This window comes from Haematobia irritans, chromosome 5 (assembly GCF_050003625.1).
Source record: "Haematobia irritans isolate KBUSLIRL chromosome 5, ASM5000362v1, whole genome shotgun sequence".
Taxonomy (NCBI): domain Eukaryota; kingdom Metazoa; phylum Arthropoda; class Insecta; order Diptera; family Muscidae; genus Haematobia; species Haematobia irritans.
In genome coordinates, this window is record NC_134401.1 from 152,428,862 (window position 1) to 152,454,413 (window position 25,552).

General features: G+C 32.0%; 1 protein-coding gene across 2 annotated transcripts in view; it reads right to left on the minus strand.

Annotated features, from left to right (window-relative positions):
- The window catches only part of tor (tyrosine protein kinase receptor torso), a 91,683-nt gene that overhangs the window by 36,550 nt on the left and 29,581 nt on the right, over window positions 1–25,552 (minus strand). For both annotated transcript variants that reach the window (XM_075311121.1, XM_075311120.1), the window contains exons 6-8: window positions 9,251–9,419; window positions 447–613; window positions 184–319 (exon numbers count right to left, since the gene is read on the minus strand). In XM_075311121.1, the coding sequence (XP_075167236.1) occupies window positions 184–319; window positions 447–613; window positions 9,251–9,419 (472 nt within the window). The remainder of the gene's footprint in view (window positions 1–183; window positions 320–446; window positions 614–9,250; window positions 9,420–25,552) is intronic.

Below are 25,552 nucleotides of genomic sequence, written 5' to 3' on the forward strand. Positions count from 1 at the left end.
CCAATTGTGACAACTGCCATTGTGATAGTTGTCACAATTGGTACACGAACTTTGTTAATATATTCTTAGGTTTCACTTTTTACACCCCTATCTATCAAAGATTGTCTTTTCAGTTATTTTAATAACTAGAAATTATTTAACTGGAAATTTTTGTGACAGGAATTATTTTCTCAGCTCACTCACCTGGAATGTCGACAACTGTTTTTGTTACTTCAGTTACCCGAGTCGTTGTACTTCCACCCATTGATGTTGCTATCAAGCCCACTTCAAACCATACTCCGTAAATTACAATGCGGTCTATGTAAAAATTGTGTATATCCTACGGTAAAAAGAAAGAACAGTAGGTAGAATTTTTACAAATACTCTTTCATTATTACTCTTGTCAATTTTTTAGTCAAAATTAATACGATAAATTTTAATTCATTTTGAAAAATTAAAAATCTTACCTTTGAAATATTGAAATATTTCCTTTTACCCGATGGTGAGAGATCCGTTGTAAATAATGTATAATTATCGGGAAGATATGTGGGTGCATCCCAACTGACATTGAGCGCATATAAATTCCGCTCCAGAATGATTTGATCAACCTTTAAATTTTGTGGAGCTTCTGGTGCTGAAAATCAAAAAAGAAAACATTAAAAATTTATTACTAAATTGAATTATAGAATAATTCTGTAAACAATATACGCAGGGTAAACAAACCATTTATGTATTGCAACATAAATCGTTATAATAATACTGGTAGCATTTTAAAAAATCGTGATAACAGGTTGGCTGATAAGTCCCCGGTCTGACACATAGATGGAGTCGCTAGTATTAAATGCATATTATTTTTATATAGTACCAACCTTCAAATGATTCGTGTCAAAATGTGACGTCTGTAAGTCAATTAGTTTATGAGATAGAGCGTCTTTTGTGAAGCAACTTTTGTTATTGTGAAAAAAATGGTAAAAAAGGAATTTCGTGTTTTGATAAAATACTGTTTTCTGAAGGGAAAAAATACGGTGGAAGCAAAAACTTGGCTTGATAATGAGTTTCCGGACTCTGCCCCAGGGGAAATCAACAATAATTTATTGGTATGCAAAATTCAAGCGTGGTGAAATGAGCACAGAGGACGGTGAACGCAGTGGACGCCCGAAAGAGGTGGTTACCGATGAAAACATCAAAAAATCCACAAAATGATTTTGAATGACCGTAAAATAAATTTGATCGAGGTAGCAGAGGCCATAAAGATATCAAAGGAACGTATTGGTCATATCATTCATCAATATTTGGATATGCGGAAGCTCTGTGCAAAATGGGTACCGAGCGAGCTCACATTTGACCAAAAACAACAACGTGTTGATGATTCTGAGCGGTGTTTGCAGCTGTTAACTCGTAATACACCCCGAGTTTTTTCGTCGATATGTGACAATGGATGAAACATGGCTCCATCACTACACTCCTGAGTCCAATCGACAGTCGGCTGAGTGGACAGCGACCGGTGAACCGTCTCCGAAGCGTGGAAAGACTCAAAAGTCCGCAAAGTAATGGCCTCTGTTTTTGGCATGCGCATTGAATAATTTTTATCGATTATCTTGAGAAGGGAAAAACCATCAACAGTGACTATTATATGGCGTTATTGGAGCGTTTGAAGGTCGAAATCGCGGCAAAACGGCCCCATATAAAGAAGAAAAAAGTGTTGTTCCACCAAGACAACGCACCGTGCCACAAGTCATTGAGAACGATGGCAAAAATTCATGAATTTGGCTTCGAATTGCTTCCCCACCCACCGTATTCTCCAGATCTGGCCCCAGCGCCTTTTTCTTGTTCTCAGACCTCAAAAGGATGCTCGCAGGGAAAAATTTGGCTACAATGAAGAGGTGATCGCCGAAACTGAGGCCTATTTTGAGGTAAAACCGAAGGAGTACTATCAAAATGGTATCAAAAAATCGGAAGTCGTTATAATCGTTGTATCGTTCTTGAAGGGAACTATGTTGAATAATAAAAACGAATTTTGACAACAACAAAAATGTGTTTCTCTTTGTTAGACCGGGGACTTATCAGCCAACCTGTTATTTCTCCGAATCAAATTTTTTGCTCATGTCGCGTCCACAATTTAGCTCTTTGTAATGCTTTAGAGAAGTACTTTCCTCATAGGACATGTCCTTGCAAAAATAAACAAGGTTCTTCAAGGTTATTTGGTAATGAGAGTTTTTGCTGGATCTATTTAATGGCCCCGATGTAATTAAAGTAGACAGACACATTGGTGGTCATACATTTCTAGTTTTCAAGATTAACAATATTGTGTGGTGGTTTAGATCGGAATTGCAACGCAATACAAGGAAATTAAAAAATAGAGTACCCTCATAAAAAATTATCCCCCACTGTGCTTTATTTCCCATCACAATTTTTTTTAACTGTGGTGTGTATAGAAGTCTGTCAAAGAACGTAATGAAATAAAAGCACAGCATAGTTAAAGTAAACCCCCAATGACTCTGGTAAAATAAAATTTAATTCACTTTCTTTTATCATTACAGAATATTGTAGTGGATTGTTTTTTAACTACAAGATTTTCTGATACAGTCATAGAAAAATGTCAATCGGTATGGTATGGTGTTATATTAGGCCTGTTTTCTTCGAGAACTCGATGTTTGAGCTATCAAGAACATCGTTGCATTGATTTTCTATCCAGTACATCTCATCAGTGCAAATCGCATCGATGTTGCCAGATTGCATTTTGATAAAGTAACTTTTTCTCGATTCACAATAGCAATTTATTGTGATTAGATTATCGAATAACATCATAGACCAATTAAAATAGAGACATACCTTGATAATTCACCATGGTTTTGTTTATTTGCAGTGCACAGTCATTCCACTCAATTGCGCAGTCAAGTGACTCAATTTCTTTTTGGAAAACGAGAATTACCGTACAGATCAGCCTATTTGTATTACGAAAAAGGTGTGGATGGATAGAATTTTATATGCTTTTTCAGTATTTGGTGTTTCCTCAAAAAAACAAAGGAAAGAAAACACAAATAAAGCCAAATTAAAAAATCACTCATTTGCAGACGAAAAATAGCCATCTACGGTGTGCAGACAAACTACAGCGCTGTGAATTCACTTTCGTTGTCTATACCTTCCTTGGTCTATGATAACATGAATTTAAAAGTTCTAAAGTGCCATAAATAAGCACATCAGTAAATATTTATTACTATTTTAGTACCTCCTACATTAAAAATGTAAGATTTCACATGTTTTCTGTGATTGTTTTAAGCACGAGCCAAAATTAGTCTCTATTTTGGTTTAGTCCGTCACGGCTTTGGTATCCAGTATTAAACGAAAACAAGATTTGTGAATACGTGAAAAAAAATATGTTCTTGTATCCAAAGACTTTGACCTTCTATTGAGGAGTTTGGCATTGATTCGGAGCTAAAGATGCGTCTTCATTAAAGACATTTTGTAGAAGCTATTTTGGAAGAAAAAATATTTTCTTCCTAAACGAAATTTTAGACAATCGAAGTTTTATTTTGTTATATAGTATTTTCTTAAAGAGCAAATTATGCCGAATTCATGACAAATAGTCTAATGGTCTACCAATCCAGACCGTAGTATGTTAACTGCACTTTCCTATCGCTACTACACTGAAAAAACGGCGAACCCACCAAGAAGAAAACTATTGATTAATTTTAGAAAATTTTAAACAGTATTACAAGCGCTGGCATCACGCCGATATCACAAAAATAAGAAAATATTTTTCGAGAAATTCAAGAAAATTTATTAGACATAAATAATTTTTTTCACTTGTTAAAGAAAATTTTGTAGTTTGAAGGAAAAAATGGAGTTCAAAATTGCAAGAACGTCTTTATACGAATTTAGTAAATCTTCATGCTTAATTTGTGTATAATTTACATAAAATTTAAATTTACATACATTTTGTTTGTCAAAATTCGTTTTTATTATTCAACATAGTTCCCTTCAAGAGCGATACAACGATTACAACTAGAGGTGTGCACGTGAGTAGTATTTTATAGAGGTGTGCACGTGACACGAAATTGTCGTGACTCACGAACATTTTCGTGATTCGTGCGTGAGTCGTGAGTCACGCTCATGGCAACGGCGTGAGTGTGCGTGAGCGTGATTAACATACCAAAATGTCGTGCGTGAGCGTGAGTCACGAAAATATTATCTTCGTGAGTGTCCGTGAGTAAAGATTTACGCTCACGAAAATAATCCCGCTCACCAACATAAAACGCTTAAGACTTAAATTCATTTACAATTTTAGTGACACCTGGGATGTTAAGAGTGTAATAACGCTCTCGATTTTAATAATGCTCATGTTTTCAGACACGTCGCTAAGGTAAATTACTCAAAAAATTGTTCGTGAGTCACGACATTTTTCGTGAGTCACGACATTTTTCGTGAGTCACGACATTTTCGTGCGTGAGTGTGCGTGAGTACACATTTTCTTTTCGTGAGTGTGCGTGAGCGTGAGTCCCACCAAACACTATCGTGCGTGAGTGTGCGTGAGTAAGATTTTTCCGTCGTGAGTGTGCGTGAGCGTGAGTAAAATACTACTCACGTGCACACCTCTAGTATTTTACTAACGCTCACGCACACTCACGACGGAAAAATCTTACTCACGCACACTCACGCACGATAGTGTTTGGTGGGACTCACGCTCACGCACACTCACGAAAAGAAAATGTGTACTCACGCACACTCACGCACGAAAATGTCGTGACTCACGAAAAATGTCGTGACTCACGAAAAATGTCGTGACTCACGAACAATTTTTTGAGTAATTTACCTTAGCGACGTGTCTGAAAACATGAGCATTATTAAAATCGAGAGCGTTATTACACTCTTAACATCCCAGGTGTCACTAAAATTGTAAATGAATTTAAGTCTTAAGCGTTTTATGTTGGTGAGCGGGATTATTTTCGTGAGCGTAAATCTTTACTCACGGACACTCACGAAGATAATATTTTCGTGACTCACGCTCACGCACGACATTTTGGTATGTTAATCACGCTCACGCACACTCACGCCGTTGCCATGAGCGTGACTCACGACTCACGCACGAATCACGAAAATGTTCGTGAGTCACGACAATTTCGTGTCACGTGCACACCTCTAATTACAACGACCTTCCAATTTTTTGATACCATTTTGGTAGTACTCCTTCGGTTTTGCCTCAAAATAGGCCTCAGTTTCGGCGATCACCTCTTCATTGCAGCCAAATTTTTTCCCTGCGAGCATCCTTTTGAGGTCTGAGAACAAGAAAAAGTCGTTGGGGGCCAGATCTGGAGAATACGGTGGGTGGGGAAGCAATTCGAAGCCCAATTCATGAATTTTTGCCATCACTCTCAATGACTTGTGGCACGGTGCGTTGTCTTGGTGGAACAACACTTTTTTTTCTTCATATGGGGCCGTGTTGCCGCGATTTCGACCTTCAAACGCTCCAATAACGCCATATAATAGTCACTGTTGATGGTTTTTCCCTTCTCAAGATAATCGATAAAAATTATTCCATGCGCATCCCAAAAAACAGAGGCCATTACTTTGCCAGCGGACTTTTGAGTCTTTCCACACTTCGGAGACGGTTCACCGGTCGCTGTCCACTCAGCCGACTCAGTCGATTGGACTCAGGAGTGTAGTGATGGAGCCATGTTTCATCCATTGTCACATATCGACGGAAAAACTCGGGTGTATTACAAGTTAACAGCTGCAAACACCGCTCAAAATCATCAACACGTTGTTGTTTCTGGTCAAATGTGAGCTCGCGCGGCATCCATTTTGCACAGAGCTTCCGCATATCCAAATATTGATGAATGATATGACCAACACGTTCCTTTGATATCTTTAAGGCCTCTTCTATCTCGATTAACTTCATTTTACGGTCATTCAAAATCATTTTGTGGATTTTTTTGATGTTTTCGTCGGTAAGAACCTCTTTCGGGCGTCCACTGCGTTCACAGTCCTCCGTGCTCATTTCACCACGCTTGAATTTAGCATACCAATCAATTATTGTTGATTTCCCTGGGGCAGGGTCCGGAAACTCATTATCAACCCAAGTGTTTGCTTCCACCGTATTTTTTCCCTTTAGAAAACAGTATTTTATCAAAACACGAAATTCCTTTTTTTCCATTTTTTTCACAATAACAAAAGTTGCTTCACAAAAGACGCTCTATCTCACAAACTAATCGACTTACAGACGTCAAATTTTGACACGAATCATTTGAAGGTTGGTACTATATAAAAATAATATGCATTTAATACTAGCGACGCCATCTATGTGTCAGACCGGGGACTTATCAGCCAACCTGTTAAAGGGAACCTTCTCCAAACATAATAATTGTATGAACTAAAATATAGTTAAATTGGCTTTAGTGAAATATAGAGTTCACTTTTTTTGAGTGTATGGAAGCTTAACTCCACATCACATTATTGGGAACTTAATTCCTCTCAATAGCCTAAAGGGCGTTTAACTCCGCTAAATGCCCAATTCCTACTACTCTATATCAGCCACAGGAAGCTTAACCCCCTTCAATAGTCTCTGGGAGTTTAACCCCGCTAAATACATTACTGGGAGCTTAATATCACCCACGGAAAGCTTAACTCCACTCATTAGCCCACTGTGAGCTTAACTCCTCTCATTAGCCTACTGTGAGCTTAACTCCGCTTAATACACCACTGGGAGCTTAACTTCTCTAAATATTCTGCTGGAAGCTCAACTCATCTAAATAAATCACTGGGAACTTAACTCTTCTAAATACCCTGCTGGGAGCTTAAGTCCTCTATTTATGGATTGGATAGGACAGGGAATAGGACGAGGACCTGATACTACAGTCGCCACACACCAACTCAAATAGTCTAACAACCCAGACCGCGGTAGTTACACTTTCTTATTGTTTCTATGGGAGTTTAGCTCCACTAACATACATACACTATTGGGAACTTAACTCTTCTCAATAGCCTACTGGGAGCTCAACTCCTCTATGTCACCCACGGGAAGCTTAACTCCTCTCATTACTGTGAGCTTGACTCAGCTTAATACACTACTGGAAGCTTAACTCCTCTAAATATCCTGCTGGGAGCTCAACTCATCTAAATGAATCACTGGGAGCTTAACTCTTCTAAATACCCTGCTGGGAGCTTAAGTCCTCTATTTATGGATTGGATAGGACAGGGAATAGGACGAGGACCTGATACTACAGTCGCCACACACCAACTCAAATAGTCTAACAACCCAGACCGCGGTTGTTACACTTTCTTATTGTTTCTATGGGAGTTTAGCTCAACTACATACACTATTGGGAACTTAACTCCTCTCAATAGCCTATTGGGAGCTTAACTCCGCTAAATAAATTACTGGGAGCTCAACTCCTCTATGTCAGCCACGGAGTGCTTAGCTTCGCTTAAAATACTACTGGGAGTTTAACTCCTCTATATAACCCACGGGAAGCTCAACTCTCCTCAATAACATCTTGAAGTTTAACTCCGCTAAATACATTATTGTGAGTTTAACTCCCACGGAAGGTTAACTGCTCTCATTATACTACTGTGAGCTCAACTACTCTAAATATCCTGCTGGGAGCTTAACTCTTCTAAATGAATCACTGGGAGCTTAATACCTGGGAGCTTAAATCCTCTATTTTTGGATTGGATGGGATAGATAATAGGACGAGGACCTGAGTGCTTACCTTCTCTGGGAGCTTAATTCTCTATTCATGGATTGGATGGGATAGAGAATAGGACGAGGACCTGAGTGCTTACCTCCTCTCAATAGCCTACTGGGAGCTAACTACTCTATATCACCCATGGGAAGCTTTACTCCTCTCATTAGCCTACTGTATACTTAACTGCGCTTAATACACTACCGGGAGCTTAACTCCTGAGAATATCCTGCTGGGAGCTCAACTCATCTAAATGAGTCACTGGGAGCTTAACTCTTCTAAATACACTGATGGGAGCTTAAATCCTCTATTTATGGATTGGATGGGACAGGGAATAGGACGAGGACCTGATAGTACAGCTGCCACACACTAACTCAAATAGTCTAACAACACTATTGGGAACTTAACTCCTCTCAATAGCCTACTGGGAGCTTCACTCCGCTAAATACAGTATCGGGTGCTGAATTCCTCTATGTCACCCTCCTCTATGCTTAGCTCAGCTTAATACACTCCTGGGAGTTTAACTCCTCTATACCACCCACAGGAAACTTAACTCCCTTCATCGGATTTTAACTCCACTAAATACTTTACTGGTAGCTTAACTCCTCATTATCACCCGCGGGACTCTTAACTCCTCTCATTAGCCTACTGTGAGCATAACTAACCGCTTAATATACTACTGGAAACTTAACTCTTATAAAATTTTAACTCTTCTACCCTGCTGGAGCTTAAATCATCTATTTATGGATTGAATAGGATAGGGAATAGGACGAGGACCTGATACTACAGCTGTCATACACCAACTCAAATAGTCTACCAACCCAGACCTCGGTAGTTACCCTTTCTTATTGTTTCTATTGGGAGTTTAATTCCACTACATACACTATTGGGAACTTAACTCCTCTCAATTGCCTCCTGGGAGCTCAACTCCTCTATGTCACCCACGAAAGCTTAACTCCTCTCATTAGCCTACTGTGAACTTGACGCCGCTTAATACACTACTGGAAGCGTAACTCCTCTAAATATCCTGCTGGGAGCTCAACTCATCTAAATGAATCATTGGGTGCTTAACTCTCCTAAATACCCTGCTGGTAGCTTAAATCCAAAATCACAAAAATTTAGATTGCATAATCATTCATATTAGGTCAACACTGTTTACAGTGTACTAACAAATTTGTTTGGATGTGGATAACTACTTCTTGTCTATTAAATTCACGGTCATAGAGAAAGATGAAAACAAGTACTCGTAAGAAGAAATCATGCCATAATACGATTAATGTTTCTATATATTTTATTTTCAAAGAATTTCATCGTAAATTCAATCTTCCTTTAATAATAACAAGTGTCAATTGAAATTGTATTATTTGTCTTATGCTACGTTCATGCTAGGCACAAAATCCTCCTAACGAGGATTTTGGCCGAAATTCTCCACGAGAAACAGCTGTTAAATCCGCAATTGATCTAAATCTTCATATTTTGTCTAAACACTTGAGATTTGTAGAGATTTCGTGTCCAATGAGAATGTAGTAGGTACACATTGGAGTATTTCATGATTGTAGTACATTTCAATATAATATATTCAAACTTACCACATATGCTGAAATTATAATTATGCCATTCGACGCAAGATGGCGCCCGAAATGTTTTCCAAAAGAGATCACTTTCTTTCATATTTTTCGAGTTACGAGCACGTATGCCCACCTTGTAGACCGATGAGAATGTTAAATTTTCCAATTGATATTTGTATAGTTGGCGAGGCTGTAAAGGAAATTAGTTTCAAATTAAATTATTTATATTTAAATTAGCTTGAATAAAATTTAAAGAATTCAATAGATTTTCTTATGCTTTCTGTTTTAATGGCGATAATGCTTTCATCGACAACAAAGGTGCCATTGTAGCATAATAGTTAGCACCCTGTCATAGTGTGATCGAGTTCAATTGCAAACCAAGACTATTTTTCATCGGTGAATTAATTGCATTAATTAATTTTCGACTCGAACAACGTGTTTAAGCTTCAATCAAATTTAATTGGAAATATTTTGGTGATATTTTTCATTCTATTATTATTGCTTGTAACATTTCTGAGTATTTTAATATTACATTTCATACAAACAACAAAGGACTGTGAACTATCCAGAAATGCAAATGACGTGAAATATTCTTTTCCTTAACTTCAAGGTTGGAGTGAAATTCCATAGTTTGTTGCAAAGTGAAGGCATTTTAATATTTGAGAAAATGAAATATGAAATATAGAGATAGTAAGGAGATTTTATTTGCAAATCTTCAATCTTCTTCAATCTATTTAGGTTAGGTAAAAATGTAGTTTAAAGTTAATTTAATTGTTTCTTTGGTCTATTCCATTTGAAATGAATTTTGTTCAAATACATTTGGAGCCTTCTGGCATCACTAAGCAATAGTCGTCTTGATGTTCATAAATTATATGCACTTCATTTTCATTCTTTACGAATGTCGACTATAAAGGAGAAATCGAAACGGAAACAAGAACAAACCTACACAGGATATTGATACAAACTTACTCTTTTTATCAATTTATAAAATATTTGCATAAAGATTTCTGACTTTGCCATTTCTACACGGATAAAAAAGTATATTCATCATATGTTCCGGTGTAAAAAATATGTATATCAAGTCGTTTTTTTAAACACAATTTTATTTCTATACAAAATTTTGTCAACATCTTATTTCTATCGAAAATGTTGTCAACATTTTATTTCTATAGAAAATGTTGTCAACATTTTATTTCTATAAGAAATTTTGTCAAAATTTATTTATATAGAAAATTTTGTCAAAATTTTATTTCTATAGAAAATGTTGTCAAAATTTTATTTCTATAGAAAAATTTATCAAAATTTTATTTCTATAGAAATCTTTGTCAAAATTTTATTTCTATAGAAAATTTTATCAAAATTTAATTTTTTTAGAAAATTTTATTTCTATAGAAAATTTTGTTAAAATTTTATTTCTATAAAAAATTTTGCCAAAATTTTAATTCTATAGAAAATTTTGTCAAAATTGTATTTTTACAGAAAATGTTGTAAAATTTTTATTTATATCGAAAATTTTGTCAAAATTTTATTTGTATAGAAAATTTTGTCAAAATTTTATTTTTACAAAAAATGCTGTCAACATTTTATTTCTTTAGAAAATTTTGTCCAAATTTTATTTCTATAGAAAATTTTGTCAAAATTTTATTTCCATAGAAAATTTTGTAAAAATTTTATTTACAAAAACTGTTGTCAAAATTTTATTTTTACAAAAACTGTTGTCAAAATTTTATTTCCATAGAAAATTTTGTTAAAATTTTATTTCTATAGAAAATTTTTTCAAAATTGTATTTCTATAGCAAATGTTGTCAAATTTTTATATTTATAGAAAATGTTGTCAAAATTGTATTTCTATAGAAAATGTTGTCAAATTTTTATTTCCATAGAAAAATTTTATTTTTACAGAAAATGTCAAAATTTTATTTCTTTAGAAAATTTTGTCCAAATTTTATTTCTATAGAAAATTTTGTCAAAATTTTATTTTTACAGAAAATGTTGTCAAAATTGTATTTCTTTACAAAATTTTATCAAATTTTTATATTTATAGAAAATGTTGTCAAAATTGTATTTCTATACAAAATGTTGTCAAATTTTTATTTCCATAGAAAATTTTGTCAAAATTTTATTTCCATAGAAAATTTTGTCAAAATTTTATTTTTACAGAAAATTTTGTCCAAATTTTATTTCTATAGAAAATTTTGTCAAATTTTTATTTCCGTAGAAAATTTTGTCAAAATTTTATTTCTTTAGAAAATTTTGTCAAAATTTTATTTCCATAGAAAATTTTATCAAGATTGTATTTCTATAGAAAATTTTGTTAAAATTGTATTTTTTCAAAAAATTTTGTCAAAATTTTATTTCCATAGAAAATTTTGTCAAAATTTTATTTTACTGAAATTTTTGTCAAAATTTTATTTCTTTAGAAAATTTTGTCAAAATTTTATTTTTACAGAAAATGTCAAAATTTTATTTCCATAGAAAATTTTGTCCAAATTTTATTTCGCATTGTTGTTGTTTTTTTATTTCAGCTTAAAACCATACATTGACTAAACTACAAGAGTAGCTTTTATTTCGATAGAAAATTTTGTCAAAATTTTAGTTTTACAGAAAATGTTGTCAAAATTGTATTTCTTTAGAAAATTTTATCAAATTTTTATATTTATAGAAAATATTGTCAAAATTGTATTTCTTTAGAAAATTTTGTCAACATTTTATTTCCATAGAAAATTTTATCAAAATTGTATTTCTATAGAAAATTTTGTTAAAATTGTATTTTTACAGAAAATGTTGTCAAATTTTTATTTCCATAGAAAATTTTGTCAAAATTTTATTTCCATAGAAAATTTTGTGAAAATTTTATTTTTACAGAAAATTTTGTCAAAATTTTATTTCTTTAGAAAATTTTGTCCAAATTTTATTTCCATAGAAAATTTTGTCAAAATTTTATTTCCATAGAAAATTTTGTCAAAATTTTATTTTTGCAGAAAATGTTGTCAAAATTTTATTTCTTTGGAAAATTTTGTCCAAATTTTCATAGAAAATGTTGTCAAAATTTTATTTCTATACAATATTTTGTTAACATTTTATTTCTATAAAAAATTTTGTCAACAGTTCAGTTATATAGAAAGTTTTTTTTTCAAATTTTATGTCTATAAAAAATTTTGTCAACAGTTTAGTTATATAGAACATTTTGTCAAATTTTATGTCTATAGAAGATTTGGAAGTTCTTCTAAAGACGCTACTTTAAAAATACTACCAAAAATGTCTTCCCAATGATGTTCCTTATTTTAACTGCACAGGAAATTCTTTTATAACTCGCTTTTTTACCCATATTTTTTAATGGGTAATTTTAACTTTTTTGGTTTCAAATAGGTTAAAAAAAGAGTAAGAATTAATAAAATGGGACAAATTATTTAAATTTTGTCGAAAAAATGCAAAATTGCGTATTTTTGAAAAAAAAAATGCATTAGAAATCCTAAATCATATCTTTAAAACTATTTATGTGGCAAAATATCACATTTTTTTCGAAAACACTAATTTCGGATCACACGTTAAAAAGTAATGCAAATTCAGTGCATCGGCTGTTGAAATGGTGGACATCCGTCCTATGACAAGCCCATGTTAAATTCATCGCTTCTGCACCAATTCTAGATTCACGAGAACATTTCACTACTTTTTTGGCGACGCTTTTCTTTGCGGGGTTCATAATCAATCAAATCGTTAATCTTAATGTGCAACAAGTTCGTATTAAAATTGTAATAGTAAAGTAATTAATTTGGACGAAGAAGAACGAAGAATACAGTAATCCCTCGATTTACGTCGTCTCGGTTTACGTTGTTTCGATTTACGTCGTCAAATTTTTTGTTCCATTAAACTTCGATTTACGTCGCCATTCGATTTACGTCGTCGATTTTTTTTGCCCACTTTATCAGGAACGCCTTCCATAAGTAAAGTAACTATCAACGATGATGACATCGTAACATTTTTTTCTGAAATTTTTACCGAAATTGTTCCGGAAACCGTTGATGCTGTGCGCCTGATATGATGCAAGACCTATCGTGAGTTTGGGACAATCTTAGACATTACTGGGAGCAGCATACATTCAAAATTGCATGTACATTTGACCGTCAAAAACATTTATTCACGTTGGATCCCCCGTAATTTGTCAATCGCTCAAAAATATTCGTTTCGATTGGTAGAGAAATGCTCCAAAAATACGATCGCTTCGAGAAACGTCTATGACATCGTGAGAAGTGATGAACCATGGATTTTCGTGTATGAGCCCGAATGTAAACAACAGCATATTGTATGGAGGTTGCTCGCGAACAAAGCACTTCCAAGCAAACGAAAAACTGGACACATCGCAATCGTACCACTAGAACAACGCAGAACGGTCTATTCTGAGTGGTACACAACCATTTGTTTGCCAGTTGTCTTCTAAGAAATCAGGAAAAACAAACGTCGAAGACGGATTATTCTTCACTGCTAGAATGCGAGCACTCACACATCGGCTCAATCAACTGCAATTCTTTTTATTGCCTCACGTAAAAAATAAAATTAGAGGTCTCTGTGACTTTCATGTGAATTGAAAAAGGTAAATAGGTATGATCTGCAATATAAACCTCTGGAATGGAAAACTCTAAATGTTCACTTTTGCCATGTAGCCCAATGTAAGACGAGAATTAGCATTCACAAAAGAATATGAGTGTAAGTTGATGATATTTGAAATTAGTTTTGGTGGAGAGCTCTGAATGAAATGAATGAATGAATTACCGAATTACCTTTATTTTAGAAGTTTGTTTTATTATGTACATGCACATACATACATAAATGGACTTAGGAGTAAGTATGAGCAGTTTTTAATTCGGTTTACGTCGTTTCGATTAACGTCGTCAAATTCCGGAACCAATCACGACGTAAATCGAGGGATTACTGTAATAATCTCCATTAACTAAAATACAATCAAATTGAATTTAGTGACCTGGAGGGTTCACTTTTTATGAGTGTAGCAAGAGCCTCACAAAAATTGTCATATTTTGAGACCTGTCTACCTTTCAGAATGGTTTACGGTACGTTCCCTAGAAAGCTTTATTTTTTTCCAAAAGAATGAGATTCAAATAAATTGATTGCTTTAAATCAATATCACATATGGAACAGTCGACATTTTTCAAAATTGTTTGAAATGATATTCTATTTAACTGATTAATTTACATTTTGCTGACGTACTTTGAAAGTACTATTTTCCATTTCTTTTTCTATTAAGTTATTTATTTATTTTAACGTTTATTGGATGTTTACGACATTTCCTTATAAATAAAATAGCTACTACTATTTTTCATGGAAATCCGATTAAAGTTTGGAAAGTTAGTACATCCGCTTGTATTTTCCAGTGGCAATATGCTCAGAACAAAAATGTAATTCCATCCAATTATTGAAAAGTGATTGATTTACAGTATCTATCGGTGTATTGAAGAATTCCAGTAGGCAATCACAAATAGTATTTATGAGTTACTACATAGAGACTTTGTTTGATTGACGTCTGTATTACTGGGAATTCATTGTCTAATTAAGTTATTTATTTCATATACTCTGTACATAGGTTAACCTATGAGAATAGAAAGAAACATTTAGCCCAAAGGTTTTATTATTGGGAGCGCAAATTAAATATGCGGGATTTTTTTCAAATATATGAGAATTTATTCCGAACAAAAAATTGTAACAGACTGAAGTATTGTCCATCGCAACATATGGATACCATGGTGAAAACCCCACTCATATTTTGACTCAATCCGCGAATTATCCCAATTTTTGGCTTACTCATAAAAAAGAAAATGCTGATCAGTTATAAGTCATAATCAGAAGGAGCAATGTCAGGGCTATACAGCACATGGGGTAGGACCTCCCGTTTTAGGGTTTTCACATTACTAATTTGAGCACCCAATAATAAATTGCAACTGTAAATGTATGTTTAGCTTACAAAGAATAGTTTTTGCATTGATTGAGGGTGTACTGTTTAACTTTAATAGCAGATTATTACAAAACGACAATCTTAAAATATGTTGGCACGTTTCAATTAGAACTGTACCAATTAGTTTTAATTAATATTTAATAATTTAATCCAATCGTGCAGCATGCTTCCAAAGAGATACAGTAGTTCAAAATGCAAAACAAAATTAAATTATATTAAATTCAAATACATTAAAAGCAAAGAAATGAACGAGATTAAATTGTGATATAAATTAAACAACAATGTTTTCAAAAGGTTTATTTCTTCTTTTGTACATTTGATGGTAATTTTTTAACTAATTGTTTGGTAAATTCCATAGAAATAAAATTTTTACATAGTTTTCGATCGAAATAAAATTTTGACAAAATTTCCTACAGAAATAAAATTTTGACGAAATTTTCTATAGAAATAAAATTTTGGCAAAAGTTTCTATAGAAATAAAATTTTCTATAGAAATAGAATTTTGACAAAATAAAATTTTAACAAAAGTTTCTATAAAAATTAAATTTTAACAAAATTTTCTATAGAAATAAAATTTTGCCACAATTTTCTATAGAAATAAAATTTTGGCAAAATTTTCTATAGAAATAAAATTTTAAACAAATTTTTCTATAGAAATACAATTTTGACAAAGTTTTCTATAGAAATAAAATTTTGACAAAATTGTCTATAGAAATAAAGTTTGGAAAAAATTTTCTATAGAAATAGAATTTTAACAAAATTTTCTATAGAAATAAAATTTTTGACAAAATTTTCTATAAAAATAAAATTTTAACAAAATTTTCTATAGCAATAGAATTTTGACATAACTTCCTATAGAAATAAAATTTTGACAAAATTTTTTATAGAAATAAAATTTTGAAAAAATTTTCTATAGATATAAAATTTTGACAAATTGTCTATGGAAATAAAATTTGACAAAATCTTCTATAGAAATAAAATTTTGACAAAATTGTCTATAGAAATAAAATTTTAACAAAATTGTCTATAGAAATAAAAATTTGGCAAATTTTTCTATAGAAATAGAATTTTAACAAAATTTCCTATAGAAATAAAATTTTGACAAAATTTTCTATAGAAATAAAATTTGGACAAAATTTTCTATAGAAATAAAATTTTGACAAAATTTTCTATAGCAATAACATTTTATCAAAATTATCTATATAAATAAAATTTTAACGAAATTTTCTATAGCAATAGAATTTTAAGGAAATTTTCTATTGCAATAGAATTTTGACAAAATTTTCTATAGAAATAAAATTTTGACAAAATTTTCTACAGAAATAAAATTTTGACAAAATTTTCTATAGAAATAAAATTTTAAACAAATTTTTCTATAGAAATAAAATTTTGACAAAGTTTTCTATAGAAATAAAATTTTGACAAAATTGTCTATAGAAATAAAATTTTAACAAAATTGTCTATAGAAATAAAATTTGGACAAAATTTTCTATAGAAATAGAATTTTAACAAAATTTTCTATAGAAATAAAATTTTTGACAAAATTTTCTATAGCAATAGAATTTTGACATTACTTCCTATAGAAATAAAATTTTGACAAAATTTTTTATAGAAATAAAATTTTGACAAAATTTTCTATAGATATAAAATTTTGACAAAATTGTCTATGGAAATAAAATTTGACAAAATCTTCTATAGAAATAAAATTTTGAAAAAATTGTCTATAGAAATAAAATTTTGACACAGTTTTCTATAGAAATAAAATTTTGACAAAATTTTCTATAGAAATAAAATTTTGACAAATTTTTCTATAGAAATAAAATTTTGACAAAATTTTCTATAGAAATAAAATTTTGACAAAATTTTCTATAGAAATAGAATTTTAACAAAATTTTCTATAGAAATAAAATTTTTGACAAAATTTTCTATAAAAATAAAATTTTAACAAAATTTTCTATAGCAATAGAATTTTGACATTACTTCCTATAGAAATAAAATTTTGACAAAATTTTTTATAGAAATAAAATTTTGACAAAATTTTCTATAGATATAAAATTTTGACAAAATTGTCTATGGAAATAAAATTTGATAAAAAATTCTATAGAAATAAAATTTTGACAAAATTGTCTATAGAAATAAAATTTTAACAAAATTGTCTATAGAAATAAAATTTTGGCAAATTTTCTATAGAAATAGAATTTTAACAAAATTTCCTATAGAAATTAAATTTTGACAAAATTTTCTATAGCAATAACATTTTATCAAAATTATCTATAGAAATAAAATTTTAACGAAATTTTCTATAGCAATAGAATTTTAAGGAAATTTTCTATAGCAAAGAATTTTGACAAAATTTTCTATAGAAATAAAATTTTGACAAAATTTTCTATAAAAATAAAATTTTAACAAAATTTTCTATAGCAATAGAATTTTGACATTACTTCCTATAGAAATAAAATTTTGACAAAATTTTTTATAGAAATAAAATTTTGACAAAATTTTCTATAGATATAAAATTTTGACAAAATTGTCTATGGAAATAAAATTTGACAAAATCTTCTATAGAAATAAAATTTTGACAAAATTGTCTATAGAAATAAAATTTTAACAAAATTGTCTATAGAAATAAAATTTTGGCAAATTTTCTATAGAAATAGAATTTTAACAAAATTTCCTATAGAAATTAAATTTTGACAAAATTTTCTATAGAAATAAAATTTGGACAAAATTTTCTATAGAAATAAAATTTTGACAACATTTTCTATAGCCATAACATTTTATCAAAATTATCTATAGAAATAAAATTTTAACGAAATTTTCTATAGCAATAGAATTTTAAGGAAATTTTCTATTGCAAAGAATTTTGACAAAATTTTCTATAGAAATAAAATTTTGACAAAATTTTCTATAGAAATAAAATTTTAAACAAATTTTTCTATAGAAATAAAATTTTGACAAAGTTTTCTATATAAATAAAATTTTGACAAAATTGTCTATAGAAATAAAATTTTAACAAAATTGTCTATAGAAATAAAATTTGGACAAAATTTTCTATAGAAATAAAATTTTTGACAAAATTTTCTATAAAAATAAAATTTTAACAAAACTTTCTATAGCAATAGAATTTTGACATTACTTCCTATAGAAATAAAATTTTGACAAAATTTTTTATAGAAATAAAATTTTGACAAAATTTTCTATAGATATAAAATCTTGACAAAATTGTCTATGGAAATAAAATTTGACAAAATCTTCTATAGAAATAAAATTTTGACAAAATTGTCTATAGAAAAAAAATTTTAAACAAATTTTTCTATAGAAATAAAATTTTGACAAAATTTTCTATAGAAATAAAATTTTGACAAAATTTTCTATAGAAATAAAATTTTGACAAAATTTTCTATAGAAATAAAATTTTGACAAAATTTTGTATAGAAATAAAATTTTGGCAAAATTTTCAATAGAAATAAAATTTTGGCAAAATTTTCTATAGAAATAAAATTTTGACAAAATTTTCTATAGAAATAAAATTTTGACAAAATTTTCTGTAGAAATAAAATTTTGACAAAATTTTCTAAAGAAATAAAATTTTGACAAATTTTTCTATAGAAATAAAACTTAAACAACATTTTCTGTAGAAATAAAATTTTGATTAAATTTTCTACCGAATATAAAATTTTGACAAAATTTTCTACAGAAATAAAATTTTGACAAAATTTTCTATAGATATAAAATTTTGACAAAATTGTCTATGGAAATAAAATTTGACAAAATTTTCTATAGGAATAAAATTGTCTATAGAAATAAAATTTTGACAAAATTGTCAATAGAAATTGAATTTTGACAAAATTGTCTATGGAAGTAAAATTTGACAAAATTTTCTTAAAAATAAAATTTTGACAAAATGTTCTATAGTAATAAAGTTTTGACAAAATTTTATATAGAAATAAAATTTTGACATAACTTTCTATAGACATAATTATACTTTATATAGTCGGAAATCAATATTTTATAATTATTTAAATTATAATTATTTAAATTTAATCAGGTTAATTTAAAGTAAATTAATTAAAAATATATGAAATTAATTAAGTTGATTTAATATAATTATTTAGCACACACGTTTTCTAAAATGCATATGCGCCAAAGAAGAAATAATCTACACATTTAGAACATTTGACCTTTCTGCATTTGTTTGTAGAAGGGATGTAAATTCAAATAGTAAATAAACATCCCATTCTATGGAATTTTGTCTATTTAATGAATGTCGAACAAAAATGAACAACGTAGCAAATGAAGAGATTAGGAAATTTCACTATTGATGTTGGCATCACATGCTAGGTAAATAGAAAAATGAAAGTGGCTGCATTTGTTTGGCCTTTTAACATTGTGATTGTCTGGTACATTAAGTCCATTAAAAAAAATAATAATCAAAATAATTAGAATTACCTGATGAGGACTAGAATTTCAAATCTACAATTGTCAGCAAAAATAAACGTTAGTTAATGAGGCTACTGTTTTAATTGTAAAACTGTAATAGGAAAACAAATACGAATGGGGATGTATTCGCCTGCGCAAAAGTTCAAATAGCCTCCATAAAAATATGTTAAAATTAATCTTGCAAAATAGGCCAACAAATCATAGTAATGAAGTTAATAAAATTTTAATTTTGGTATTGATTCGAGCCAAAGAGGTCGCTTCTTTAAAATATAGACGTTAACAAAGATATTCATGTGGAAATAAATATCAGTCTAAAAATCCAAATAATAACAGGTACTTCAATGTAAAAATGTTTCTTTTCAAAAACTCTTTAAAATAAAGATGGAAGATCCTTAAAATGAGTCTTACCCCCATTTTCATGAAGCTCCGTTAGTGCTACGTTACCTATTTTCACCAAATTATTACCCTATACGTACTCTGAACATTTTTTATGTGACAAAATAAAATTATTTTATAACAAAAGCAAAGTTTTGTAATGTGCGCTGTATGTAAAAAAAGATTTCCCGCTTTTCCGTTGAAGTTGAAACCTTTCTTGAATTTTCCTTGCTATAAACCTCACAGAGCCCGAGATATTTCCAACGAATGCAAAATCGTGGAAATCGGTTCGTGCGTTGGAGTTGTATCAGAGATGGCGCTGTATATAAAAAAGATATTCCCGCTTTTCCGTTGAAACTTTTCTTGAATTTTCTTTGTTATAAACCTCTCGGAGCCCGAGACCTTTCCAACGAATATTTGTAGATTTTTGCCGCCATTATTTAAATGATTACGAGGAGTAAAATCTGGAACATTTACTTTAAATTTCATGCAATTTTTATGATCAGTGCGCCTGCTATACCCTCAAGAAGTGAAATCGGTCTATATCGATGTCTTACTAAATGCACCGGTAAAAAAAAAATGCGATACAGATTTTTTAGGGCCTAATATACCAGTATATTTACATTTTCGGGCAAATTGGATCAAAACTACGGTTTCTAGAAGCCCAATGAGGTAAATCGGGAGATCGGTCTATATAGGGGCTCGATACCCCGCCACATTCGGCTGACATATTTGTGATCCTAAAATACTTCTAGGTTTCCAATTTCAGGCAAAGTGGATAAAAACTACAGATTCTAGCAGCCCAAGAAATAAATTCGGGAGGTAGGTCTATATGGAGGCTATACCAAAACATCGACCAATACTCACAATTTTCGACACACCTCTTAATGGTGCTCAAATACCTCTACACTCAGAGAAGAATGAACCCATTAGCGAGTTATTTTTAACTAACCAGGATTAATATTGAACTTCGTATATCGCTAAAGAAGCATGTACCCACAGTAAGTTCAACATTTTCCTATAGGTTAATAATTTGTTTTAACTTTTGTCAAGTTCAAATTTAACTGTTCAGAAGTAAAAAATTAACTAAATAATACATTTTTTAAAAACGAAAAAAATTAATATTCTGGATTTCCTAGACCACCTGGTGACTTGGAGCAAGGAGACCTCAAGGGGGAGGATCCCCATTTTTAAATGTCATATTGTATTTAGTACAAACCACTTACTCTTCTGTAGTACAAATCCTTTAGAATCATTTATTAGATTTTATTTTTATCATTTTATAAAATGTTACCTTTTGTCCGGACGGAGGGTCGAACCGCGTACCATCAGTTTTCTAACTAAACACACTATATACTGGTCTACTTATCTCCTATACTCATCAACAACCAAATGTGACTTTGTTTATTCTTTTCTTGCTTTGCTGCATGTATTCATTAACACATACAGTCAACGGTGTCTATTTTTAGAAACACCACACGAGCACATGTTTCGGAGCCGAACTATTGCCTAGAAATAGATTAACTTAACGGTAGTTTGAATTGACATTCATCGTTAGTTTATTTATAGTAAAAATGGAAATTTTGTGTCCAACTAGACATCGTAATATTGCACAGTAAAAGTTCAGTAACGCTGCGAAACTTCTTCGTACGTTCGAGAAAATACTTATTCCCTATTATTATATTTTCTTCAGTCTATTTACGAACTCATTGGGAGTTCTTAACCATTCTGCTGGTAATGGCCGTAAGTTCAATTTACTTCCACTGAGTGAATTTTGTTCATCAATAGTTAAATTTAACTATCTTTGAATAAAATTTTGAACTACTCAATATTATGGAATTTACTTGTAGTTACGACATTCACTTTTCTGAGTGTAGATATCAAATTTCAGGCAAATCGGATAGTAAATACAGTTTCTAAACGCTCAAGAAGTAAAATCTGGAGATCGGTCTACATGTGGCTATACCAAAACATGGACCGATAGGACCATTTTCGACACATCTTTTTAGGGTCCCAAAATACCTCCAGATTTCCAATTCCAGGCAAATCGGATTGTTAATACATTTTCTAGACGCCCAAGAAGTAAAATCGGTAAATCGGTCTATATGGGGCTATACCAAAACATGGACCGATACGGACCATTTTCGACACACCTCTTTCTGGTCATAAAATACCTCTAGATTTTCAATTTCAGGCTAATCGGATGGAAAATACAGTTTCTAGATGCCCAAGAAGTAAAATCGGGAGATCGGTCTATATGGGGGCTATACCAAAACATGGACCGATAGGTACCATTTTCAGCAGACATTTTGATGGTCTTAAAATACCTCTAGATTTTCATTTTCATGCAAATTGGATAAAAACTACGGTTTTTATAAGCTCAAGACCCCCAATCGGTAGGTCGGTTTATATGGGGACAATATCAAAACTTGGACCGATATAGCTTATCTTCGAACTTGACCTGCCTGCAAACAAAAAACGAATCTGTGCCAAATTTCAGGATGATGATGTGTTACAAACGGAATGACAAACTTATTATACCCCCATCACCATTCTAAAGGGTGATACGGTCAAAATTTGGTCAAGGGAAAACGCGTGTAAATCGGTGAAATCGTTTATTTGAAAAATCAAATTAAATTTCTTTTTCAAGTTCAATTAGTATAAAATTCAGGAAAAATATTCAGTTAGGCTTTCGCTTTTCCAAATCCGAATTGCCGGGCCTCACGCTTGACACCTGCCATCAGATTTTGTACAACCACCTTGTCCACCTTCTTCGCCGCAGAAAGCCAGTTTGCCTTGAACTGCTGCTCGTCCTTAACAGTTTTTTTGGTCTTCTTTAGGTTCCGCTTGATAATAGCCCAGTATTTCTCAACCACCTGCACGTTGTTGGCGGCGTACCACTCCATGGCCTTTTTACCGTAATGGCAAGATGCCAAATCCGGCCAAAACAGTACGGAACAACCGTGTTTCTTCAGGAAAGGCAGCAGACGTTTATTCAAACACTCTTTCACGTAAATTTCTTGGTTGACAGTCCCGGAAGCTATGAAAATGCAGCTTTTCAAGCCAGAGGTACAGATGGCTTGCCAAACCAGATATTTCTTTGCGAACTTTGACAGTTTTATGTGCTTGAAAATATCTGCTACCTTTCCCCTTCCTTTTGCCGTATAAAACTCCTGTCCCGGAAGCTGCTTGTAGTCGGCTTTAACGTAGGTTTCGTCGTCCATTACCACGCCGTCAAACTTCGTCAGCATCGTCGTGTACAGCCTCCGGGATCGCGCTTTGGCCGTCGTATTTTGTTTATCATCGCGATTTGGAGTCACTACCTTCTTGTAAGTCGATAGTCCGGCTCGTGTTTTGGCTCGATGCACGGTTGTAGACGATACACCCAGCTTATTTGCGGCATCTCGGAGAGAGAGGTTAGGGTTTCGCTTGAAACTACCCGCAACTCTCTTTGTCGTCTCAGCGGCTTGCGGTTTTCGATTTCCCCCCGATCCAGACTTCCTGGCTGTCGACAAACGTTCCCCAAACACTTTAATTACATTTATAACGGTTGATTTGACAACTTTTAGCGATTTTGCCAGCTTTGCGTGCGAGTAGCTCGGATTTTCGCGATGCGCGAGCAAATTTTTGATACGCTGCTCTCCTTGCTTGGACGGCATTTTGACAACTGAAGAGTGAATTCCAAAATCAAAATAGGAGCAACATTCTACACACACACACCTTCAAAATGAGGGGTGTTCAGGGTTTTTAAATGCAAAATTGAAAGAAATACGTCAAGTTTATATTGACCAAATTTTGACCGTATCACCCTTTATGGTGGTGGGTATAAAAATTGGCATGATAAATAAAATTAATTTTTAGACATAATGAGTGAATATTTTAAGGAGAAATCCAAAAATGCAATTTTCTACTAAATTTCTTCTCTTTTGTTAAGAGCTTGATTTGTTAAGAGCTTGATAACTTTTTTAAAAAAAAAAACGCATAAAATTTGCAAAATCTCATCGGTTCTTTATTTGAAACGTTAGATTGGTCCATGACATTTACTTTTTGAAGATAATTTCATTTAAATGTTGACGGCGGCTGCGTCTTAGGTGGTCCATTCGGAAAGTCCAATTTTGGGCAACTTTTTCGAGCATTTCGGCCGGAATAGCCCGAATTTCTTCGGAAATGTTGTCTTCCAAAGCTGGAATAGTTGCTGGCTTATTTCTGTAGACTTTAGACTTGACGTAGCCCCACAAAAAATAGTCTAAAGGCGTCAAATCGCATGATCTTGGTGGCCAACTTACCGGTCCATTTCTTGAGATGAATTGTTCTCCGAAGTTTTCCCTCAAAATGGCCATAGAATCGCGAGCTGTGTGGCATGTAGCGCCATCTTGTTGAAACCACATGTCAACCAAGTTCAGTTCTTCCATTTTTGGCAACAAAAAGTTTGTTAGCATCGAACGATAGCGATCGCCATTCACCGTAACGTTGCGTCCAACAGCATCTTTGAAAAAATACGGTCCAATGATTCCACCAGCGTACAAACCACACCAAACAGTGCATTTTTCGGGATGCATGGGCAGTTCTTGAACGGCTTCTGGTTGCTCTTCACTCCAAATGCGGCAATTTTGCTTATTTACGTAGCCATTCAACCAGAAATGAGCCTCATCGCTGAACAAAATTTGTCGATAAAAAAGCGGATTTTCTGCCAACTTTTCTAGGGCCCATTCACTGAAAATTCGACGTTGTGGCAGATCGTTCGGCTTCAGTTCTTGCACGAGCTGTATTTTATACGGTTTTACACCAAGATCTTTGCGTAAAATCTTCCATGTGGTCGAATAACACAAACCCAATTGCTGCGAACGGCGACGAATCGACATTTCACGGTCTTCAGCAACACTCTCAGAAACAGACGCAATATTCTCTTCTGTACGCACTGTACGCATTCGTGTGGTTGGTTTAATGTCCAATAAAGTAAACTGAGTGCGAAACTTGGTCACAATCGCATTAATTGTTTGCTCACTTGGTCGATTATGTAAATCGGACGTAAAGCGCGAAACACATTTCGAACCGAACACTGATTTTGGTAATAAAATTCAACGATTTGCAAGCGTTGCTCGTTAGTAAGTCTATTCATGATGAAATGTCAAAGCATACTGAGCATCTTTCTCTTTGACACCATGTCTGAAATCCCACGTGATCTGTCAAATACTAATGCATGAAAATCCTAACCTCAAAAGAATCACCCTTTATTTGAAGAAATTTTAACTAAACCCTAATAATGTTCAATAGATGGCGTTGGAGACGTTTACCTGCGGTGCTACACAGAAAAAAATCAGTAGTTACACTAAAGCTAAATTTAACTTATTTTTTGTTTGCAAAAAAATTATTTCTTTGTTGTTAAATTTTATTGTTCTCTTCGAAATTTTCCACAGATTAATGAAATCGTACTTTTTTCAGTATATCTCAAATATTTTATGAACTAAACGTGGATATAAAGTTCAATGATCGTACACATAAGTTCGATATGAACTAAAGCAAAAGAAAATTTTCGTCCGATT